The sequence below is a fragment of the Talpa occidentalis genome, unplaced genomic scaffold, assembly GCF_014898055.3.
Source record: "Talpa occidentalis isolate TD23 unplaced genomic scaffold, MPIMG_talOcc4v2.1 talOcc4.10, whole genome shotgun sequence".
Classification (NCBI taxonomy): Eukaryota; Metazoa; Chordata; class Mammalia; order Eulipotyphla; family Talpidae; genus Talpa; species Talpa occidentalis.
Window position 1 is genome coordinate 99301618 of NW_023600993.1, and position 22321 is coordinate 99323938.

At 45.5% G+C, this 22321-nt stretch overlaps 1 protein-coding gene across 1 annotated transcript in view; it reads left to right on the top strand.

Moving 5' to 3' along the window:
• Window positions 1-22321, top strand: part of SLC9A8 (solute carrier family 9 member A8) — a 58880-nt gene that overhangs the window by 26089 nt on the left and 10470 nt on the right. The window contains exons 5-12 of the mRNA XM_037500220.2: window positions 429-512; window positions 3189-3290; window positions 4407-4441; window positions 5719-5862; window positions 10849-10987; window positions 12356-12461; window positions 18487-18603; window positions 20707-20789. Coding sequence (XP_037356117.1) covers window positions 429-512; window positions 3189-3290; window positions 4407-4441; window positions 5719-5862; window positions 10849-10987; window positions 12356-12461; window positions 18487-18603; window positions 20707-20789 — 810 coding nt within the window. The remainder of the gene's footprint in view (window positions 1-428; window positions 513-3188; window positions 3291-4406; window positions 4442-5718; window positions 5863-10848; window positions 10988-12355; window positions 12462-18486; window positions 18604-20706; window positions 20790-22321) is intronic.

Here is a 22321-nt window from a genome sequence, read left to right on the forward strand (position 1 = left end):
TGAGAGGATCCACCAGAGACAGAGTGGGGAACAGAACAGGCAGATTAACTGAAATACCCTGCTGAGGGGAGCAGGCGAGACAGGAGAGGTCTGCCTCGTCATGTAGGTTTCTCCCTGGCCAGCCAGGGATCGAACTCATGCTGCAGAGGCTGCAGATTGCTTCACAGTGTGGTGCTTAACCCCTTGCGCCACCAGGGAGGCCCTGTCCCACATTTTAAATGCAGCTTTTGTTTTTGTTTTTGATATTGTTTTGTTTTTGTTTAGTTTTTTCCCTCCTTTCAGTTTTACTATCAGACAGTCATTTAAGCATCATATATTTCCACCAGGCCAGGCTCTAAGCGAAGAGTGACTCTGGCTCTTCATTGATGGATTGATTTCTTAATTATACAAATTTCATGCCTCTGAAAATACCCTTTTTATGTTTTCAGGAAGAGGAAATGTTTCGTCCAAATATGTTTTTCCTCCTGTTGCTTCCACCTATTATATTTGAGTCAGGATACTCGTTACACAAGGTAAGACTCAGGCACAGGTTGTGCTTTGGGGCCGCATGGCTCCCCAGGTTGGTAAGGCCAGTTCCCTGGCAGCTTGGGTATTAATTTAGCAGCGTCTCCATGTGAAACCCTGGGGTGCTTAGTGGCAGCTGGACTGCCCAGCCTTGCTGGTGGAGAGGAACAAGCATGGCCACTGGGCTGCTTTTATGGGCCAGCAGTGTGGCTTATTAAACTGGTATTTTTCATAGAGTGCCTTGCCCGGGGAAGATTGCCAAAGTGACAATACATTGACTCCTCTTGTTGGACACAGACTGACACGTGTTAAGAGGACAGGCTGTCCTGGAAGGAGAGGAAGGTGTGTTCCAGGCCTTTTGAGTCTCTCAGCTTGCCCGGTGGGACCTTGCCTTCCTTTTAGACCCACCCATCCTCACTGTCTCTCTGTTCTGCCCTGGGCCTCAGCTCCCAGCCAACAGTCCCTTTACCCCCAGTCTCCTTTCTCCACACCCTCTGCCTGGCCTAGCTCCTTAATAGGTTAGAGCCCCATTTTCCTCCTAGTTTTTCTAGCACCTTCTGGCCCATTCATCCAGTTCTATGGGTGCTCCACCCATGGTTCCTCAATCCTAGAAAGCAGCCTTATTGATTCCTGCCTGGGCAGCCTCATTTTTTTTTTTTTATTCTTTAAGATTTATCTTTTTTATATAAGAACTGGGGTACAGGCCAGATGCACAGGAGGGTGAGAGGATTCACCAGAGACAGAGTGGGGAAGAGAACAGGTAGACTGATGAAATACGCTGCTGAGGGGAGCAGCAGGCGAGTCAGGAAAAATCTGCTGCACCATGTGGGATTCTCGTAGGCCGGCTGGGATCAAACCAGCGCTGCAGAGGCTGCAGACAGTTTCACAGCACGGTGCTCAAACACCTGCACCACCAGGGGAGGCCCTGGGCAGCCTCATTGATATATGCCTGGGCAGGAACATCTCACTTTAAGCCAGTTTGTGTATACACTTGTTTTTTTTTCCCCCGTCTATGAGTTTTCTTTGAATATAAATGAATTTCAGTTTTAAAATGAAAAAATGATTCAACGTAAACTAAAATATTAGTAATACACGTTGTTTTGTGAATGTGGTTAAAAAAGCATAAAGGTTAGAAGGACTAAGCTTTGGCCCATCTTAGGAGAATGGAAAGAGCCGGGACTTGGGAGCAAGAGACCTAGATCTGATCATGTGCTGCCCCCTACAGGTTCCTCTTGGGTAGAATAGAAATTAAAAATCAAAACCAAAAAAAAAAAAAAAAAAACCAAAAACCTCCAAAACTCTACCTCCCAGGTTGTTTTGAAATTTATGCTAAATGAAAGAATGTATGTAAATTACCACCTACCATGTTAAATAAATACTAATCCTTCTTGTTGTTATCAATGTTATCTATTATTATCTATTATTAATATTGCTAGTACTACTGGTAATAGCTTATTAAACTTGAGAGTTAAATTTGTCAAGAGAGTTTTGGTAAAAACATACAAATTAAATCTTTAATCTTCCCCTGAGTACTAAAGCAAATATATTCTAAGATGTTTTATGCAGATTTCCTTGTTTTATTATGCATCTATCCACAGAAAAATTGAAAAATAAGTCCAATAAAAAATAAAAACACAACTTCCACATCTAATAAACCATAACTAACACCAGGTATTTGTTAAAAAGGAAACAAGCAAGAAGAAATTAAGGGTCTCCGTGTCTTTTTTCATTTTGTAAACACGTTAAAAGAACTATAAGCTGATTATAAAAATATCTCAAAATAGTACAGAGGGAGCTGATTTGATTTGACTTAAAAACATGACATTTCAATTATATCAGGGCACGCAAAGTATCTTCTAACATTTTGGAGGAGGGAAAATAAATGTACTTGTTCAAAATCTGGGGGAAATAATATTTCCTTAGGAAAACATTTCTTGGCACATGGCTTTTCAGCAAAGAATGTAACAATTTATGTGAAAGTGTTTAATGTGAGTTGAAAATGCCAGTTCAGAGACGTCTGTCCACTCCTCGTCCTCCCCCAAACAAGATAGGAAGTCAACTTTGATATTTTAATATTGCCGTGTTTGCTAATGTAAATTTGGACTGAGAATAAAAAGATTAGTAAGATTATTACCAGTTGAAACCCAGAGGACAAGGGGGAGCATAGTGCCCGGTGAGTGAGAGTTCTTCACGGGGTCAAACCTTCGAGACTTTGGCTGGCTTTTAGCTACATTTCAGGTAGAAGTGGGGGTCATAGTGAAGCCAGCACAATCAGATTTGTCTTTAGCAAAGATTTTTCTGGAAGTCCTTGGAGAATGGAGAGCAAGAGGCCAAGAATGGTTGAGACTAATTAGTCTTATTAGAGTTGTTATTAGACTTATTAGTCTCAACTTTTAGCTGTTGCAGTGGTCCAGGGACAGGTGATGGCAGCTTGGGCCAGGGTGGTGGAGATGACAGTGGAGAGAAGCAGGAAGATGTGAGTGATGTAAGGAAGGTAAGAGCCACAGGATTTGGCTCTGCATTAGATGTGGGGGTGAGGGAAGACTTCCAGGTTTCCAGCTTACCAAAGAGGGTGAATGAGGGTGCCCTTTACAGAGTACCAAGGGTGAGATTAGGCCTAGGCCAGGGGTCCCTGCCTTCACCAACTGGACCAACTTATCTAATCATTTCCTTCTTTCAAACAGGGTAACTTCTTTCAGAACATTGGTTCCATCACCCTGTTTGCTGTTTTTGGTACAGCAATTTCCGCTTTTGTTGTAGGTGGAGGAATTTATTTTCTGGGTCAGGTAAGAAAAACATCTTTGAAAGACTTGGCACATCTTACATTCTTAGAGTGAGTGCAGGCAGGCGGGTAGGGACTCTACATGGGACCTGGATTTCATGTTCAAGGTAATGTCATCCTTGAAGGAAATTCAGTTTCATACGAAGCATAGTAAAGGCATGCCAGAATTGTTCCTAAGTGTCCTCGAAGAGGTTTGGATCTGGAATTGAGTGAACTTTTCCCATAACCCTCCACAGTATTTGATCTCACTTGCAAACCAACATTGTCTTGTCGGAATTCCTAAAAGTAAAGCAAACTAGATGCCATGAAGATCTTCAAATTACAAACAAGTGTACATAGTGTTGTTGAAGAGACTGGATCAGGGATAAACGCTGTTAGGCTTTTTTTTTTTTTAATAAACATTTGCATTTTTTAAAAAATCCAAGATGATCCTGAATGTGTTCACTCAATTCTTACCTAGACCCTGTGGAATTAGAGATATTCTCTGCATTTTCTGCCATTGCTAAACCACCTCCTGGTATCATCACCTGGGTGATCTGTACTTTGGGTTCAAATTGATTTGAATTCATTTTAACCAAACCTCCATAGGAAGGTAATAACAACGTAGTTTTTGCATTCTGCGTGTTTGTGCACGCCATAGCCCTTTTCCTTCATTGTCAGTTGCCGGAAGCTTGCCTGCCCCAGTTCTGGAAACTAAATTTGAGGTTCAGGCATCTCAGTGAACAGCAGATTTCTCTTATATGTGTCAGATGCATTTGCTTCTCCTAGCTGTAGGCTAAAGCCCATTCCATCTGTGGCAGCGATGGCACCACAATAAATCTGTCATGCAGCCCTCTTCATTGCTTTGCTCCTAGTGTTAAACAGCAATGAACATAAAGAAGAAAACTGTAGTTCATTTGGTCTGGAAAACCCAGCCTTCTTTTCCATACTTCTGTGTTTGGTGATGGAATGCATGCTTCCACTAAAACTTGGGGATGTTCTTTACTTTTCAAATGGTTTGGGGACTGAAGATTAATGTCCCTATTAGTTTATAATGATGCACTAATGGGCATTTTAATCTTCTTGGCTGTTCTCCAGGGATTGTTTTTGTGTCTGTGTGTTTGTGTGTTTTATTTTACAGGCTGATGTAATCTCTAAACTCAACATGACAGACAGGTAAATCTTTCGCTTTGTTAACAGCCATGGGACTCTTTTCAGCCTGGGGAGAACTTTCTCCACATTGATTCCTGGGTGTGGTACCTCTGTTCTGTCTCTCTTTTTATTTTGCTAATGATTTCTGCTGTAGAATCTATTCTGAATTAATTTGTGTCTGTGAAATGAATCAAAATTATATTAAGGAATTTCAAAGCTCTCCAGTCAAAACATTACTGGCTGAAAGGATTGATTTAATTTAAACTTTGGAGGAAATAACTGTGGTCCATTATCTGACAGCCCCTTCCCCAACACGTACACATGCTCCCCCACGTCTTGGTATCCTGCTTCTTGTCATATAGCTCCAGTAAGTGTCATATCTCCAGAGAGGCCTTTCCTGGTCCCTCAGTCTAAGTGGCACCGCCACCCCTGCAGGGCACTCTTTCTCTCGGCACCCTGATGTCCTGTGCAACCCTTGCTGTTTTCCACATTGGTCTTCATCTCTGGATGTTGCTCTGTCCAGTGCCATGGTCAGATGCTGTCCCTGAGCCACATGGCCCTCGAGTGAGTTTTGGCTCGGCCACTTCCTAGCTGTCCAACCTTGGACAAGTCACTTAAGCTCTTCGCCCCTCGATTTCCTGTGTAACTGGGACAATAGTGCCCTCTCAGACGGTCGCGATGTGGGTTGTTGTGTTAGTCTGTGTCCTGTACTGAGGACAGCTCCTGGGGCGTGGTAAGTGCCATGTAAATGCTGCGGGATTATTAGCCTTAGTGCCTGAAACATATATTAGGCAGTTAATAATCTGACCTTTGTGGGTGCTATAGGCAAGAGCCGCTGGCCTGGCCCCCAAAGTGCACTGGAGTCACTGCCAGCCTTTGGTAGTTAGATGTGGTCAATGTGAGTGGGGCGGGGGTCCATTGCAGGTGGTGGCACGAGGCAGAGCAGAAGTCTGGTGCAGGAGCTCATGCGCCTTTGCGGGGAGACCCCCAAGCCATCACAATTCCAGCCACTCTGACCAAGCAAGCCAGGAAGTCTGTAACATATTTAAGTCAAAATCTTCCAGCACTGGTCAAAATAAAGCCTCTGGACTTAAGGGGTGAGAGCTCCTTTTAGAGTAGGCCTGTCACTGCCCCGCCCGCCACACAGCTGGGGAAGAGGGAGAAAAACCCCATCTCCCTTCTCTCCCTCAGCTGCCATGTGTGCTTTTATGTCAAACACAGCCTTTGACGTTGGTGTTTTAGTAGGGGGGCCCAGAGATAATCATCACAGAACTTCCCCCCCCTTTTTCTTTTTGTAACAGCTTTGCATTTGGCTCCCTCATTTCTGCCGTTGATCCGGTGGCTACTATTGCCATTTTTAATGCCCTTCATGTGGACCCTGTGCTCAACATGCTGGTTTTTGGAGAGAGTATTCTCAACGACGCAGTCTCCATTGTCCTGACCAAGTAAGTGTGTTTTCCTCAAGTGACAGAACTGAGGTCCTTGTGACAAAGGGACCGATGTGTCCAGGCAGTTGCATGTGAAGCGGCTGGTCCTGTGAGTCTTGCCTGGTTCTCTGCCATCTGTCCTGACAATTCTCGATGTGCTCAGGAGTACTGTCAGGGTTCAGGGTGACAAGGAGAGGAGAATCTGCCTTTCATGACTTACTTTTTAGCTGTGGTTTTGGGCTCAGCTTCTCATCAGCAACACCGGGGGTGCTTATTAAAGTGACACTAATAGGTGCCCGTCTTGGGATACTGTTGCATGTAAGTAACTTCAGAAGCTGCAAATCTTTCCCAGTTCCACTGGTTTCACTGTCCTTGTTGACAGGATCTCAGAGATTAAAGATGAATCATATATTGTCAATATGTCAGTGGGAAAAGGAAGTAAGTTTAAGAGAATAGAAATGCATTGATGGGATGCACAGCTGTTTCCTTGAGTTGTGGGGTTCATTAGCAGGCATGAGCTGGAAACCCAAACAATTTTGCTAAAACACAGAAAAGGCACTCACAGAGAGATTGGAGGAAAGAGCCCTGGACATTGCTCCAGAGATGAGCTGAGAGAATTGTAGGGCTGAGCCGTGTGAGGATGCAGTTTCCATTATGTGAACTCTGTCTTGTTTTGTTTGTTATGGATTCTTTGTCAAGCATAACAACTCTTTGGTGGTTAGCATTTTCCTAAAGCTTTAGTATAGCCTCTAACATTCAGAATTCTTATATTGAAATACAACAATGTTGTATAGTGTGAAAAACCCAAGTTTGGGAGCCAGGCTGAATTCGGTGCAAGTTCATGTGATATGACTCATTGCTGTGTGACCTTTACCTCAGTGCCTTTACCTCTCTGAACTGCAAGTTTCTAAAGAATAAAGTGAGGACGTTAGTGACTCAGTTTAGGATTGGATTTGAGGGTTAAATATTTAAATATGACACTCTGTGAAAAACATCTGACCTCACTTAATGTGAGTTCCCTTCCTATTCACTCTGGTCCCCAGTTCCTGATTCACTGTGTGCCCTGTTTTTGTCCTTTTACAGGAAGAACTGGTTGCTTAATGTCAAGGAGTACTCAGCAGACCTTAAACAAAATTTAAAATTTTCTGTATTCTAAAAGTAATATATATTCTTCTATAAAATTTAGAAAACATGTAAACAAAAAATAAATTAAAATTACATGTATTGTTACTACCCAGAGATAATTACAGATGTCAGTTTGATAGATGTCTACAGTATTTTATTTGAGGACTTCTGTTCCATAGACTCTTGTAACTTTTCCATTGAACAGAGTTGGTAAGTCATTTTCTATAGCATCATTTTACTGGTTACAGATTATTCCTGCCTATGGATTCAATGTGATCTGTTTAGCTAAATCTCCATTATGGGCTTTTTCATGGCAAAAATTCCTACAGCTTTATTAGTAAATTATATATCATGATATTAGAACTTTTTTTTAAGATTTATTTATTTATTTATACAAGCACTGGGTACAGTCAGAAGCATGGGAGGGTGAGAGAATTCACCAGAACCAGAGCGGGGAACAGAACAGGCAGACTGACGAAATACACTGCTGAGGGGAGCAGCGGGCAGCAGGCAGCAGGAGAGGTCTGTGCGCCATGTGGGACCCTCACCCGGCGGCCGGGGATCCAACCAGCGCTGCAGAGACTGCGGGCAGCTTCGCAGCCCAGTGCTCAACCGCTGTGCCACCAGGGGAGGCCCCATGATATTAGAACTTAAAAAAAAAATCTTACTTAAAATCTTCTCTGAAAGCTTCTTAATGTTCTGGTTTTCACTTTTATCTTACGTCCTGGCTGCCCATATTGAACATTTGTGAAAGAATCTTGCCCAAATTGGAAGTGACATCATGGGTTATTTTTATACATTAGGAGCTAAACGTGACTACTTTGTCTTTGTTTTTTTTTCCTTTCTAATGTCAGAAATAGGACTTTTTCTGAGCTTTTCCAGGTCTCTTTGTCATAAAAAAAGCCAAAGATTAGGAGATATAATCTTTTTTAAATGAGAAATGATGGAGCCAGTATAAGTAGCCCAAGATTCTTCCTTGGAAAAGTACTTTTGAAGGCCAAATAACCTGTGACATCTCCAGAAAATGGGTCTCTGGACCAGGTGCATGTAGTTTCCAAAAGCACCCCCCACCCCGCCCCCACCTTCCCCGGTCCTGGTACACAGGCTGGGGTAGTAAGATTCCCACCTCTCTGACTTCCAAACATGCAAAAGCTGGTCATCTACTGGCAGCATTTGGTGAGGGCCCTCTGTGCCAGACTCTGCCTGGAGACCAATTGAATTCAACAAACTTGGGCCAAAATGCAAGAAAGATGCTTCTAGAAAAGCAAACACAGTGCCTTGGGTACTAGGGGGAAATAGCCACCGTGCAGATTTCCCAGACGGTTGTCCTGTGAGCTGATCAGCATTTTCAGATAGAAGAGAGAGAAGGGGGCCTGGTAACCTTGCCTTCTTCTGCAGTACAGAGGGGCCTGTGGTCAGCTTTCCTTAGTTGTAAGGCAGAGTCTCATCTTGTTTCTAAGGAGTGTTCTTTGTAGATGATGGTTTTCAAAGTGATCTGACACATTTATCTTTGCAGCTAAATATGTGAATGAATTACCCCCTTTTAATGTTTTTACTTTCTTAAGTGCCAGAAAGCTAAGTATCTTCTGTTTTTTTATTAACTTTAATTAAATTATTTTTAGCATTGATTTGTTACTATGACAATTTATTCTTAAAATAATTGCTGTGGCGGAAACCTTTTGTTCCCTCCAGTTATAGCTTATGCTCATGAAATGGATCCTGGAGCCGCATTGTCTTTATTCTTTAAGATGTAAAAAACGTGACCTAGAAAAATAAAATGTAGAAAATTACCAGGCCAGAAAGAGTTCAGATTCTATTTTCTTTTATCTTCAGCTCAGAATTCATTGGCCTCTGCTGTTCACCTTGGTGCGACCTCTCCCCCCACCCCTGCCCCCCTCCCACCTTTGGGCCTCAGCCTCCTCTGCATGGAAAGGAAGCAGTGATGCCAGCCTGAGTGCAGGGATGGTAGAGGCATGGGGGGAGGTGGACATCTGGCAAGTGTCCAGATCCAAGGTGACCTTAGCCTTCAAAAGCACTTTCCCAGTAAGAGCCTTTGCTGGCGCCTAGCGTCCCTGAAGGTGGGATGTGACTCTAATCTGCTGAGAGAGAGAGGGCATGGAAGATCATGCATTCAGTTGAGTTTGGAAAATTCTTGTGTAAAAACAGTTAGATTAACTTTTGGCAAGACTTCTCAGAACCTTTATTTTATCACACTGTGCTATGACTCCATGAAAGACAGAGACACCCTTTTATCAGAGATTATCCTACTAAAAAATCACACCAGGTCACGAAAGGCCAATGACGCTCACTCTTACTGCTGACCAGTCTTTGTATCATTTACTGATTCTGCAGAATCCATTGGGTGTCTTTTGTGTGCCAGCTCTGCCCTTGGCCTTGGACATGTGGCAGTGGACAAGGGAGAAAAGGCTTGGTCCTCCTGGAGCGGTTCATTAGTTTTCACGCACTGTGGAGAAGTCAGGCAACAGGAGAGCCTGTCATTGAGCTGACGGGGTCAGGGTGGGGGTTCCAGAGGTAGCGACATGGACCCTGGGTTCTCAGGGACAAACCAGGCAGCTAGCTAGGGTCTGGGAAGATGAGCTACAAGGAGGTGTCCGTAACAGTGGGGCCCCACCCTGAATGAGGGAGCGAGATATGGTGTGGAGGGGAGCCAGGTCCTGCTTTGAAGCCTGGGCTTCTTCCTAAACTGCAGCAGGGAGCTGTTGATGGGTTTTTAACCTGATCAAATGTATCTTAAAGGGGTCATTCAAAGCACAGAGTGGAGGATGGGTTGGTCAGTAGGAAGACAAGGATGCTGAGAAAGGGGGGAGCAGAGCATTAGCCCTGCCATGAGGGGAGGGTGGGGGAGGGGGAGGAACAGACATGGATGGATTTGAGAGATAGTCTGAAGGTAGCATCAGCAGGAGGAGGATATTTAGCGAGAGTAACTGCATGTTAATGGCACAATGACTTTCCCTTTGGGGATAAAACCAACAATTAAATTTAATGCCTCCTGATGTTTTACTTTGCCCTGTTACTATGAAAGGAAAGTTCTTTAATTCTTCCTCTGTGATGCCTTAAATCCACCCTCCCATTTGGTACCCGATAGCACTTCTTTAGGGGGCCTCATTCTAATCTGACTTCATGCCATGACCTCAATTTCCTATTTTATCACAGGACCATACCCCTTCCCAACACACACTTCCCATAGCTCCCCAGGGCCTCCAGGGTGCAGCCCCAACTCCTTAGCATGGTTCATCACAAGTCTCCCACAGATCCCACTGCCACCTGATGCTCTCTGCCTGATCTCTTGCCACTGTCCTCCCCACCCGCATCTCAGGCCCCCCCCCACACCTGTTCTGTATTTTATCCATGCTCACCTGTGTATGTGAATGCCTCCAGAATGTGCTGCATGTTCTTGGGCTCCCTGCCTCTGTGCATGCTGTTCCCTCGGGGAAGATGCATTCCCTCTTTTCATCACTTGATTGACACTTTAGCCTAAATCTAAACCCAGCCCATATGTCACCCAGAACCTTCCTTGACCCACACCATTCCGAGTTAGCTGCCAGCCCTGTGCTCCTACTGGTCTCCACCCTGACCCCTGATGGTAGTTAGTTCCCAACTTGGTTTTCTCCCTTGTTAGACTGTGGGAGCTCCTCGCAGGCAGGGACTCTACTCTCATATCTAACCCCCCAAAAGCTAACACAGTGCCTGGAACAAAGTAAGTAAACAAGCAGATGTTATCCCTAACCAACTAAATGATGGAATGAATGAATGAAAGAATAAGCAAATAATAATTTTCAAGTTCTAAGTTAATTTTGAATAACTGTCTATAACATTTTAACTTCTTTCTGTTTTGTTTTGTTTTTTCTTATTTCCTAGCACAGCTGAAGGTTTAACAAGAAAAAATATGTCAGATGTCAGTGGGTGGCAAACATTTTTACAAGCCCTTGGCTACTTCCTCAAAATGTTCTTTGGCTCAGCGGCGCTCGGCACCCTCACCGGCTTAATCTCTGCATTAATATCCTTTTAATATGATGAACACACATGGCTGAGAAGCTGATTCTTAATTACATTCCATCTTTAGCCATTTTCTCTTCTTCTTTAAGGGGGCCAATTTTCATCTGTGGCTTGTTTGAAGAAGGGATTTTCATGTTTAATTTTGGTTTGAGCAACACTTTAAACTCAAAGATACTTTTTATTTAGCATATAAAATTTAAGATGTCATTTTTCAAAGCCCAAAAAGCTTGAGTGCTGCTGGAAATCAGATCCGTTTGCGGTGGGGGCTCCTCAGTTCTCAGACTCTAACTACAGTCAGATGATTTTCATTTTCATGCTGCTTCATTTTTCACACTCAGGAAATTGAGATTTAATTTCCATTGAAAATGTCAGGATGAGAAAATCTTTACCCCACTGAAAGTGTTCATCTGGGAGGCCTGGAAAAGAGACTTTCAAGGCGAGTGCCATCTAAGCTCTTGGTACTGATTTTGTTGCCTGACAGCCCATAAGATTTTCCAGTCAGAGAAGGAAGGTGGCCTGTTGATGAGCCAGTGACACATTTATTGCTGTAGGAGAGTCTTCATGACTAACAGAGGAACAGACACTGTTTCTACGCCAGCCTCAGACTGCATTGTACAGAGATGGCCACCGGCCCCCCTCCACACGGTTTGCTTCACAGATGGCCGGAAAAGCCTCTTTGCCTACGAGAGGCATGTCTGTCTGCCATCCTGTTGAATTTTCCTTCAGCTCCTTTGTCCAGAAGTCTAAAGGCTCACTTGAGTTGGCTGACAGCTTCTCATGTTGTACCAATAAACAGAAAGGAGTCGACTTTCTTCCAATTCAGCATTTTCCTCCATATTTCTATTTTTAGTAAAAAAGAGGAGCAGCATTGGGACGTAGCTGAGTAGACAGGTGTACACTTAGGCATGTGAACCGTGTTTGAACATGCAGAAGGCTCTCGTCACAGGAATGTGAGTTTAGAAATTTCCAGGACAGGAAGAAAGGTCCTTACGTGGAAACCCCATTAGTGATCTCACCCCACGTCTTCGGAAGAGGTAAAAGATTGGTCGGGCCCAGCTCTGCCCCTGCAGCCCCTGCGTGTCCCCAGCCCAGCAAGTCAGCGTGTTAAAGTGAACTGAGGCGGGCTGATTCTCGTTCCTCCCCTCCCACTCGTGTCGGGAATTTATGTTTTAAGCTTAATACTTTGTCAGGTTCCCTTGTTCATAACAACAGTCTCCCAACCAAGAAAAATTTCCTAAATTCTGATAAATGTTCAGTTGTTCCCTGGGATGCCCCAGAATCTCTGTGCTGGGAGGCCGCAGGCTTGTGACTTCTCCAAGCTGCCCGTCCACTGTCTTGGGGTTCTTTTGCCTTGACAATTGTCTTCTACGTGCTAAAGCATATTGACCTAAGGAAAACACCTTCCTTGGAGTTTGGCATGATGATCATTTTCGCTTATCTTCCCTATGGGCTCGCGGAAGGAATCTCCCTCTCAGGTGAGTGTCAGAGCACACGGAGATGTGAGGGCACGGGCCCAGTCCCAAAAGTAAGTTATGACTCAAGAGCTTAGGCAGTAAAGGGGACTCCCTTGTGCCCCAGGATACACCTGGGGGTAGACCTGCTTGGATCCAGGAGCTCAGTGTGATTTCCTCTTTACCAACCACCCTGCAGCAGAGATCAAAACACCACATCCATGCTGCCTCTCTCCAGAACAAGGCCTCTGAAGGACCTTCACTCAAAGGTCGGGGCCAAGGGCACTCAATCCCTGAGCCCTAGCGCCCATTCATCTGCATTCTGTCACCATAGTTTTGCCTTTTCCAGACTGTCATAAAAAAGAAATCATGTAATATGTAGTCCTCTCTCTGAGTTATAGTGTTCTTGAGAGACATGTTTTTGCACATAGTCTGTATTTTAGCTGTTGATCATTTGAAGAACATTTTGAGGTTTTCCAGATTTTAGCTACAAATATTTGTGCAAATCTTTTGGTTTATCTTGGATAAAATACCTAGGAGTGTGATTGCTGAGTCAAATGGTTAATATATATTTTACTTTATTAGAAACCACCAAGTGACTTCAAAGTCTCTAGACTTCCTTCCCAACAACTCCCTTCAACTTTTACTTTCAATTTTAAAAGTTCAGTCTTGCTGATAGCTGTGTGGCAATTTGATTTTGATGTGCCTTGATGTGGTTTTCTTGGAGCTTGTTGAGCTCCTTGGGTCATTTATTTAATGTGAGATTATAGCTTTTTGTTGAATTTGGTCAATTTGTACCCATCGCTTTAAGCAGTTTTTCTGTTTTCCCTCTCCTTTCAGAATAACATGTCATCACCTCACAATACACTTTGCCTTAATTTTAAGACATTTTTCTCTGTGCTTATTTTGACTACCTTCTGTTGCTGTGTCTTCAAGTTCACTAATATTTTCTTTGGCCCTGCTCAGTCCTGCTACTCTCAGCAAGTGCATTTTTCATTTCAGATATTGTGTTAGTCATCTACACAAGTTCCCTTTGGGTCATTTTTATATCTTCCATTTTCTCTCTTCATGTTGTCTCCACATTCCTAATCATATTTCCAATAGCTGTTTAAATGCCCTTATTTGCTAATTCCATCATCTCTGTCAATTCTAGGTCTGTTTATAAGTCATCTTTGCCTGCACTTTGTCTGTTAATTTACAATGGAATGCCAGTCATTGTGAACTTTTTTGTGTTGTTCAAACTAGATTTTATGGTATTCCTTCATAGAATTCTGGGCTTTTTCTGCCATGTATCTAATTTGCTTCAAATTTGTTTAATTCTTTTGAGGTTTACTTTTTTTTTAAGATTTTTTTAAATTTATGCATACAAGAGCTGGGGTGTAGGCCAGATGCGCAAGGGGTGAGAGGATTCATCAGAGACAGAGTGGGGAGCAGAACAGGCAGATCTGCCAAAATACACTGCTAAGGGGAGCAGTGGGCAAGTCAGGAGATATCTGCTGCGCCATGTGGGTCACCTCCCTGGCCAGGAATTGGGAATCAAACTCACGCTCCCAATAGCTTGATAGTACTGAGACTTAACCCCTTGCACCACCAGGGAGGCCCCTGAGGTTTACTTTTAAACGTTGTGCAAAGGGCAAGTCCAAAGTAGCCCAGGAAACCAAGGCAGTGGCCTCTGAGAACTCTGCCTCGTGGCTATCATGTATTATAAGGTCAGTCCACTCGGGCTGGTGAGAACATAAACTGTTCCCAGTCCTGTATCTGCTTTGGGCATTGTTCTACCTGTTCCCTTTTAGTGGTTCTCTCCCCAGCCCATTGGGCTGTCACCTGACCTGTGTACCAGATCAGTATCAAAGGTTCAAGAGGCCCCTTCTGCCACTCTCTGTAGCTCTCCTGTGCCACGCCGCCTCGCTGGTATTCCAACTGCTTTGGCCTCCTCCCCCAACTTGCTGATCTCCTTGACACTGGGACTGCAAGGTTCAGTTTGGGTTTTGCTTCCCTAAGCCTCAGTCTGGAAACTCCATCTAGGCAGTGCACTGGGCGGGGGCTGGTGGGAGGAACGGCCACCCTGTTTGTTTCCCTTCGGTCAGAAATCACAGCCCTCCCCCTTCTATCAGGCTTTCTAGTTATTTATGACTGGACAGCAGTTTGCGTAGCACTTATGTCTTTATGGGCAAAGTGGAAGTCCCGGTGGTTTTTAATGACTCTGTTGAATGGAATTCTCCTTCCCACAAGCGCTATCTGGAGCAGCACAGGGTTCCCTGGAGCGTATCTTGCCAAGGAGGAAGCACAGAGGCTTCTGGCCATTTTCATGAGAGAACCCTTTGTAAACCTCAGGGTTACTTTTTTTTTCATCCCAAGCCAGTTCTCTTGGATAATCTCATCCCTGTATCTGCCATCAAGTCCCCTCTCTTATCATGCATGAATTTTGGCACGGACATGAACATTACCTGTGAGTCACTTGGCTCCATTTACCTGTTTTTCTAAATTGTTCCCTACTCCTTTGAAAGGAACAAATAGTGCCTGGTGGCAGAGAGATATTTCATGTATCCTTTTGGAATTTGTGACTAAAACAAGCAATTGTTCTTCTCATTTTTCTTTCAGAGAGGCCATGTTTGGGGCTGTAGGGGTTTCATTTCTGGAGGGGGTCCGGCTACCCATGCTAACGGGGTGAAAAGAGCAAGAGCTGGTGGGGAGGGGAGGTAGGGCAATGCACATGGCCTCTGGGTGATGGGTGCAGCTGGGCCACACTTTGCTGCTGGGATTTTTGTCATGCGTGTGTCCAGAGCAGCATGTACAGGCCTGGTGAGGCCCTCCAGCCCCAGTAGGAATGTGGACAGGAGCACTGCTGCCTCACCACCTCCTCTTTTCATTCCCACCAAGGACAGAGTGAGTGGTTATAAATGCCAGTGAGCTGGACATGCACCCCACAAATCATTTACTGCGCCCCCTTCTTCTGAACATTGCGGTTAGACACCAGACAGACCTGGTGTGAGCCCTCAGCCCCCTTCTCATTCGTGTATGACTTCAGGCAGCACTCAGCAGCTCTGAGCCTCTACTTCCTTTATGAAACAGACCTAAGAGCCACTCTGAGCTGTGGTAAGGAGGAAAGGTTGTGTCAGTGTGTCGCTAGGGGTGACCATACATCCTGCTTTGTCCTGTTTTCCCCTTTTGTCCCGTTAAGAAAGTTGGAAAGCCATTCATTCATTCATTCAATAAATACATGTTTTCCCTGTATGGGGGTTTGGGAATGCTCAGAAAATTCTATATAAATTAATGGTAATAGCTTTCCCAGACCCAAAAGTAACCTACCAAGTAATACCAAATAGCATTCTACTTTCAGATAGTGGGGGAAAGCTGTAAATATTTTATCAATTGCCTACCCCGTGCTGAGAACTATCCCTGCGATCAGGGTCAGGTAGCAAACAAGAGAAGTCAGGTTTGCGCCTGCAGAGGGGAGACAGTAAGCAGGTGAAGAAACCCTTAGGATCATTTCAGGGCGGGAAAAATGATGTGAAGAAAGTAACTCCGGAGCAGCACGAGATAAGGGTCAGAAAGATGTCCTCTGAGACCTGTGTGGCATGCAGGCCCGGCCATGGAGAGGCTGGGGGAGGGGTGCCTGGTAGGGGAAACTGCAGATGCGGATGCACAGGGGCCCAGGCCTCATAGGCCTAGGTGAGATGGGTTCAGGTAAGTGCACAGGGAAGTGTTGGAAGCCTTTCAAAAACCATACTGCTGCTAATCCAGAGCAAGGATGCAACAGATCCTGTTTATTAACTTTTTAAACATAGACTTCATAACAGCGTGGTGAAAGAATTAGTATCTGCATATCAAAGTGTTAATAATAGTTAACGTCTGGGCACCTGGTATCAAAGGAGATTCCTTGTTTTACTCTAAACCTCTGAGTCTGGGTGATTTATAACAAAATATGTTTGTAATTGAGTAATTTACAAGAAAACTCACTAAGAGTTGACTCAGCCTTTGCCCACAGCCTGGTACAGCGTAGCGGAAACCATCCTGTGGGCCCCTTTATTACATTTTAACACAATGGCTTTAACAGCAACTACAATAGGAATAGATTTCCTTCCCCCTCCCTCCCTCGCTGCTTTTCTTCCTTCCTTCCCAACGGCTGACCAAACGTTTTGCTGGACTGCAATCTGCTTCCTTACATGATGTTGCCTTCTAAAAGCAGTAAATGTCTCAGGCATTCTTCCTCACGGGCCCTTTCAAAAATACCCATGCCTTTTATCTCCGGCAGGAGGCCTGATGGCGCCACTTACGGGTGGTGTTTTTACAGCCAGTGCCGGTGGCAGCTGCAGCGGAGGAGGGTTCTCTGGGTGGCAGAGAAGTCACCTTTGCTTCGGGAGGTGCTAAGGCTTTTGCCCCCACTCCTCGCCCTCTTTCCCTCGGCCCCCAAAACTCTGGGATGCCCACCCAGACCAGCCCTGGGAGGTGGTAGGTAGTGGCTGGCAGTGCACCTGCGTTAGGCAGACCGTCATCTTCATGCTGCCGAACTCAGCCCCCAGCAGGGGTTTGTTTATCCATACAGGAAATTTTCCAGCATTTGAATTTGTTGCCATCATTACAAATTGGGTGATTTCCCATAAAAAACAGATTTTTGGCATCTCTCAAACGATCAGAAGGAAGACTTTTCAGCACCTGGTCCCATCTCACGGGGCTGCTGCCAGCACTTTGGTGGGGGCGAGGTGGGGGAAGCTTGTGCCTTTTCCACCATGTGCTGCTCACCCACTTATTACTTTGATATTTACTGTCTGGCCCCTAAGGAGTCTGAGATTCGCACCCCTGTTCTAGTGAAACCGGCCAGCCAAACCTCTTCCGCACTCCACCTGCCTCCTGCAGAATGCTGAGGAGGACAGGCCTGGGCGCCGGCAGGCAGCTCCCTGGGGCTCTAGCAGGGGCTCTCAGGACGTTCGGTCCCAAGGGAATGTCCACTTTCCACTGTCAGACACGACTGCCTGCGTCTTTGGCTCTCTGGAGTGGTTGCCTCATGCCGGGACACCCGTGGGCTGTGGAACGACCTCTCTGTGGCAGAACAGCCACATGGATGGGAGGCCGCTCACATCACAACTTAAATGTGGCCCCAGCTACTCCGGGGTTGACTTTTACTTCAAAGGAAGAACTACAAAGTCTCAGCTTGGCCAGCAAATCAATAACCCCTCTCAAAGCAGCCCGGTGAAACTAAGCCCTTGGAAGCTCAGGAGCCAGAAACTTCCAGCATTGAAGTGCAAGTAAGGAAGGGAGCACCTTAAAATCAGTGCCATCCCAGCCTTCCTGCGGTTTGGACCCCGAGATGAGCTCCAGGCCCAGGTCCTGGTCTCTCCCCTTTTGTCGCAGGGCCATCACCACACAGCTTCCCAGAGGGGCATCCACAGTCCTCCGGGTGGCAGTGACAACACAGACTGTGGTCAGGAGCCCTCCACAATGCCAGTCATCGTGGGTTAGTAACCTCAGAGAGGGGCCAAGTGGTTGGTGGTGCAGGTGTTGCTAACAATCTTGAGGGAGTTGTTTATGCCCATCACAAACGTGGGGGCATCAGCAGAAGGGGCAGAGATGGCCCTTGTGGTCCCACCCTTCAAGTGAGCCCCAGCCTTCTCCAAGGTAGTGAAGAACCCAGAAACCACATCACCCTGTTTGATGTCAGTGGGCTCTCACTCTTGGAAGGTGGAGGTGGGCATTCCCTTGGTGACAAGCTTCCTCTGCTCAATGAACTTGCCATGGGTGGAGTCATATGAAATGTGCACACTGGGTAGCAGAGGTCCTCGAAGGGGTCACCAATGCAACAATATCCACTTTGCCAGCGTCAAAAGCAGCCCTGGTGACCAGGTGCCCAGCCTGGCCAAATCCGTGCCCACCCACCTCCACCATGGTGTCTGAGGGCAGCTGTCATCAGACTGGGAGAGCAGAGTGCCTCCTCCTTGTCCTCAGAATGCCAGCACTGTGGGCTCCAGGGCCTGTGGCGAGAGGTTCTTGGGCACCACACGGCAGTGTTCCTCAGCCCCGTTCATGCCCATGTGCTTTGCGCCCCCTCTAGGTATCATGGCCATCCTGTTCTCGGGCATCGTGATGTCTCACTACACTCACCATAACCTGTCCCCGGTCACCCAGATCCTCATGCAGCAGACCCTGCGGACCGTGGCCTTCTTGTGCGGTGAGTTCTGCCTCTGTGTGGCTCCCCCACCCCGACCTCCCCAGCATGAATCGCTGTTTCTTGCCCTGTTTAAGGAGTCAGTTGGGATTCTCCCCGGCAGACAGGAAGCCGAATTCCTCAGAGCCAGATACTGCACTCATTTCTCTTGCATTTATCACTCTGGTGTTCTGATTCCATGGAGGAAACGGAATACCTAATAAATAGGACTTTTGACACCTACAGTTTTAAGACCGAAGACAGTGAGAACTAATTATGAACATCTGAGATGTATGCATTTTCAATGTATTAACTGAATCTTTCCAAAAAGATATTCTCTGGAAGACATATTGATGGTTAGGTGAAAGTAGACTCCGTAATCAAAGTAGGTGGTGAATACTGGGGGTAATAATATTTAACAAGTTCTTGTCAGCTAACATGCATTGTAAGTTTCTGAGAGAAGGATGTAGTGGCAGCGTTTCCCAAACTGGTCCACAGGACCTTTCACAATCGCACCTTTGAAGGGCAGCACTTGCGGAGATTTTTTATGAGGCTGGTTGGTGGGCCATGGTCTGCCATGACAACCATTTCCTGTAAGCAGTTTCAGGGTGCGGTCCTGCTCCCCCCACTCCAGTGACCCTGCATACTTCTCCCTCATTTATACCCAGGAGCGAAGGACCCACTCTCTCACTGGACCCCAAGTGCCTGTGCCCTCACTGTCGCCTGTTAGCCCTGGCATTTCTGTGGGGCTTATCTCATTTTAAAGCCCTAGTTACACACTGCCGTGCCCTAGCAAGTAGGGCAGGCTGTGCAGAGACTTCAAGAGGCAGGTGCCCACAGGCTCACAGCTACCAAGTGAGACTGTAGCCAGGGCTTGCCTCTTTCTGGGCCCATGTGTGTTTTTCCCACGGCACTGCTCTCAGAAAACTGTGGCTGAACACTCTCCCCCGACCCTCACAGTGGAAGGAATGTGACGCCAGACACCATCAAATTCTATGTGGTGCCCATAGACTGGCAGATTTTAGGTCTGGTAACCCCGCTCTGGCAAGGGCGTGTGCAAGGCAGACCCTGTGGACGGCGGGTACCAACGCCATCTTTTGGAGTCCTTGCAGAATCGCTCTGCATTTAACAGGCACAGGTTCTCCGACCCAGCAGTTCTACCACCAGGAACTTAGCCTGTGACCAGAGGTGGAACAGTCTAAATGTGCATCGACGGGACTCGTTAGTTAACCATGACATATCCATGGAATAGAATCGATGCTGGCCTGGGAAAGCGTAATGCAGATCTGAGTGTGCTCTCCATGAGCTGACTCAGATCACAGAAGTATTATTAGATAAGAAAAAGTTCAAGGGCAAGGAGGGTGAGTATACCGTGCAGACTGCAGCCTTGATCTGAAAGGACATGTTTGAAGCAAAAACATCGCCTCACCGATTCATGATCTTCGCCTATTTTAAAAGACAGTCTTTGTCTCCCTGGGTCTTGGGCTGTCCTGGGAGGACACCACAGGTTAAGCAGAGGCCCAGTGCTGGGAATGCAGAAGGTGCCTCTTCTTAGGCTGCACAAGCGACTGCTTGTCCAGTGAGAGTAAATGCCAGCCTGTTTGGACCGTGGCATGGAGCCAAGAGTGGGAACGTGTCTCTTCCTGCCAGTCCTGCTGGGAGTGAGCGTCTTCCGAACCTGGCAGTGGCATTTCGGCTTTGTCCACTCTGGCAGGACTCTTAACAAAGGCCCTTTCACACTAGCCATGAGGCGCCTGCAGTGATTTGCTCTGAATTTTTGCCACTTTGCCACAGTCGGGATCCTCGCTAATCACAGTGTTCAGCAAATGGACAGATTCATATATTTATCATCATCTCCAGATGGGAGAGTATTTATTTGCAAGAGTATTTGACAGTTGACTCATTAATTTAGGAGATTCTGCATAGCAAGCACATGTTGCTTGTATGATAAAAAAGAATGAGGGAATCCAAGTTTGAACAAGGTGTTGGCTGTAGAATCTTCCAGAAAATAAGCAACGTGCAGTATCGAATTCTGGCTTACTTCTGAATGTTTGCTTGCTAACAATTTAGAGCTTTATTGGAAAAAAATAGTTGGGGCTGAATAATCCATTCTTTGGTTTGTTTCAGAAACATGTGTCTTTGCATTTCTTGGCCTGTCCATTTTTAGTTTCCCTCACAAGTTTGAAATTTCCTTTGTCATCTGGTGCATAGTAAGTATTTTCCTTGATTTTTATTTACTTACTTATCTGTAGCTCAATAACCATGTGTTCTGGATCCATATATGTAACTGTTAACGATTCAATGTCAACAGCTACATAGACACTCTTCCGTTTTATAATTTCTTTTTAAAAAAATCACAAACATACAATAAAATGAAAAGGGATGGAATTAAGTGAATATCTCTGGAAAAGATATTCTTGGTTTTCTCATTATAAGTGACTTTAAATGTTATGATCATCTTTAAGAGTACAACTTGGTGTTTCTATGTTAGGTGATAAAAGCAGATTGCAGGATTACATATGTAATTGATCATAGCCATGTAAAAACATTACGCATAGAAAAAAGAAGTATGTAAAGAAAATACAGCCAAGTGTTCTCAGTGCTTGTAGAACTGAGGATGATTTCTTCTTTTTTTTCTGGATAATGCATAATGCATATGCTTCTTACTGTGGTTTCCTTCAAATGTTTCCATCTATAAACATGACCTTGAACACTTGTTTAAAGATTACCAGTCTCTTCCTCCCCTGGAGATTCATCCAGAGGAATCATCCCAGATGATTCTTCCCATAAAGAAGGTTTGGGAAACAGTGTTATATAAACTTGGGGGGTAGCAGTAGGAGACTAATTAAAAATAAACTTTAAAAAGGAAAAGGTAGCTTGATCATTTGCAGTAGAATCAAATCCTTTTTGGGAATGGCATGGAGGAAATTATTTAGCATCTAAAGGAAGGTCCAGCTCCCTCAGGCAGCTGATCAAAGTAACTCAAACACTTCAAGCACCCGGGCATTCAGCCTGGTGTCCCCAGCTCCCTTGTCTTCCTTGGGTCTCTGTCCCCACTGTGTGAGCTTATCCCCTTTTGGCTCTGTTGCTGATTCATACTCTGGTCCCTAACTTGACCTCTTTCTTGTCTTTTTAGATCCTCTTAATTTAAGGCACTTAAGAAGTGCATCTTGTTGAATCACCATAACCCATCTTCAGTTGGTAACTTTCACTGCCAACTGTAAAACCCAGCCATTGAGAGGCAAGCTTTTTTTTAGCACTGTCACCTATGATGTGTAAAGCAGCAAGGCCTACCTACCTCTTAGGTATATGGGGAAACTGAGACAGAGAAGATGCTTCTCCTTGTAATCTGAGCACTTCCACTTCTTAATCAGCAAGAGCACGTTGCTTTGTCACTGTTACTGTCCTCCAAGAGAGGACGAGAGAACAGCAGCAGAAGTCTTTTGTGGAAAATATACTAGTTTTTAGTGTGGCACCAGGTAAATGGGGCCACATTTGGTCAAACCTGAAACACAAGTGTAGGAATGGAAGATTCCATTTCAGTGGGTGGAGCAGTGACTGGCTCAGCTGTGGGTTGGGAGAATGTGTGTCTGTCCTAGGACGGTTACTCAGTTGCCCTGAGCACACGGTCGGGCGGGCTCTGCCCGCTCGAGGAGCTCTCAGGCAGATTATGCATCCCGCCCTTCAGACTTGGCCTGGTGGTCAAGGCCATGGGCTTGAGGGATTGAAGTGGGTTTGAGGC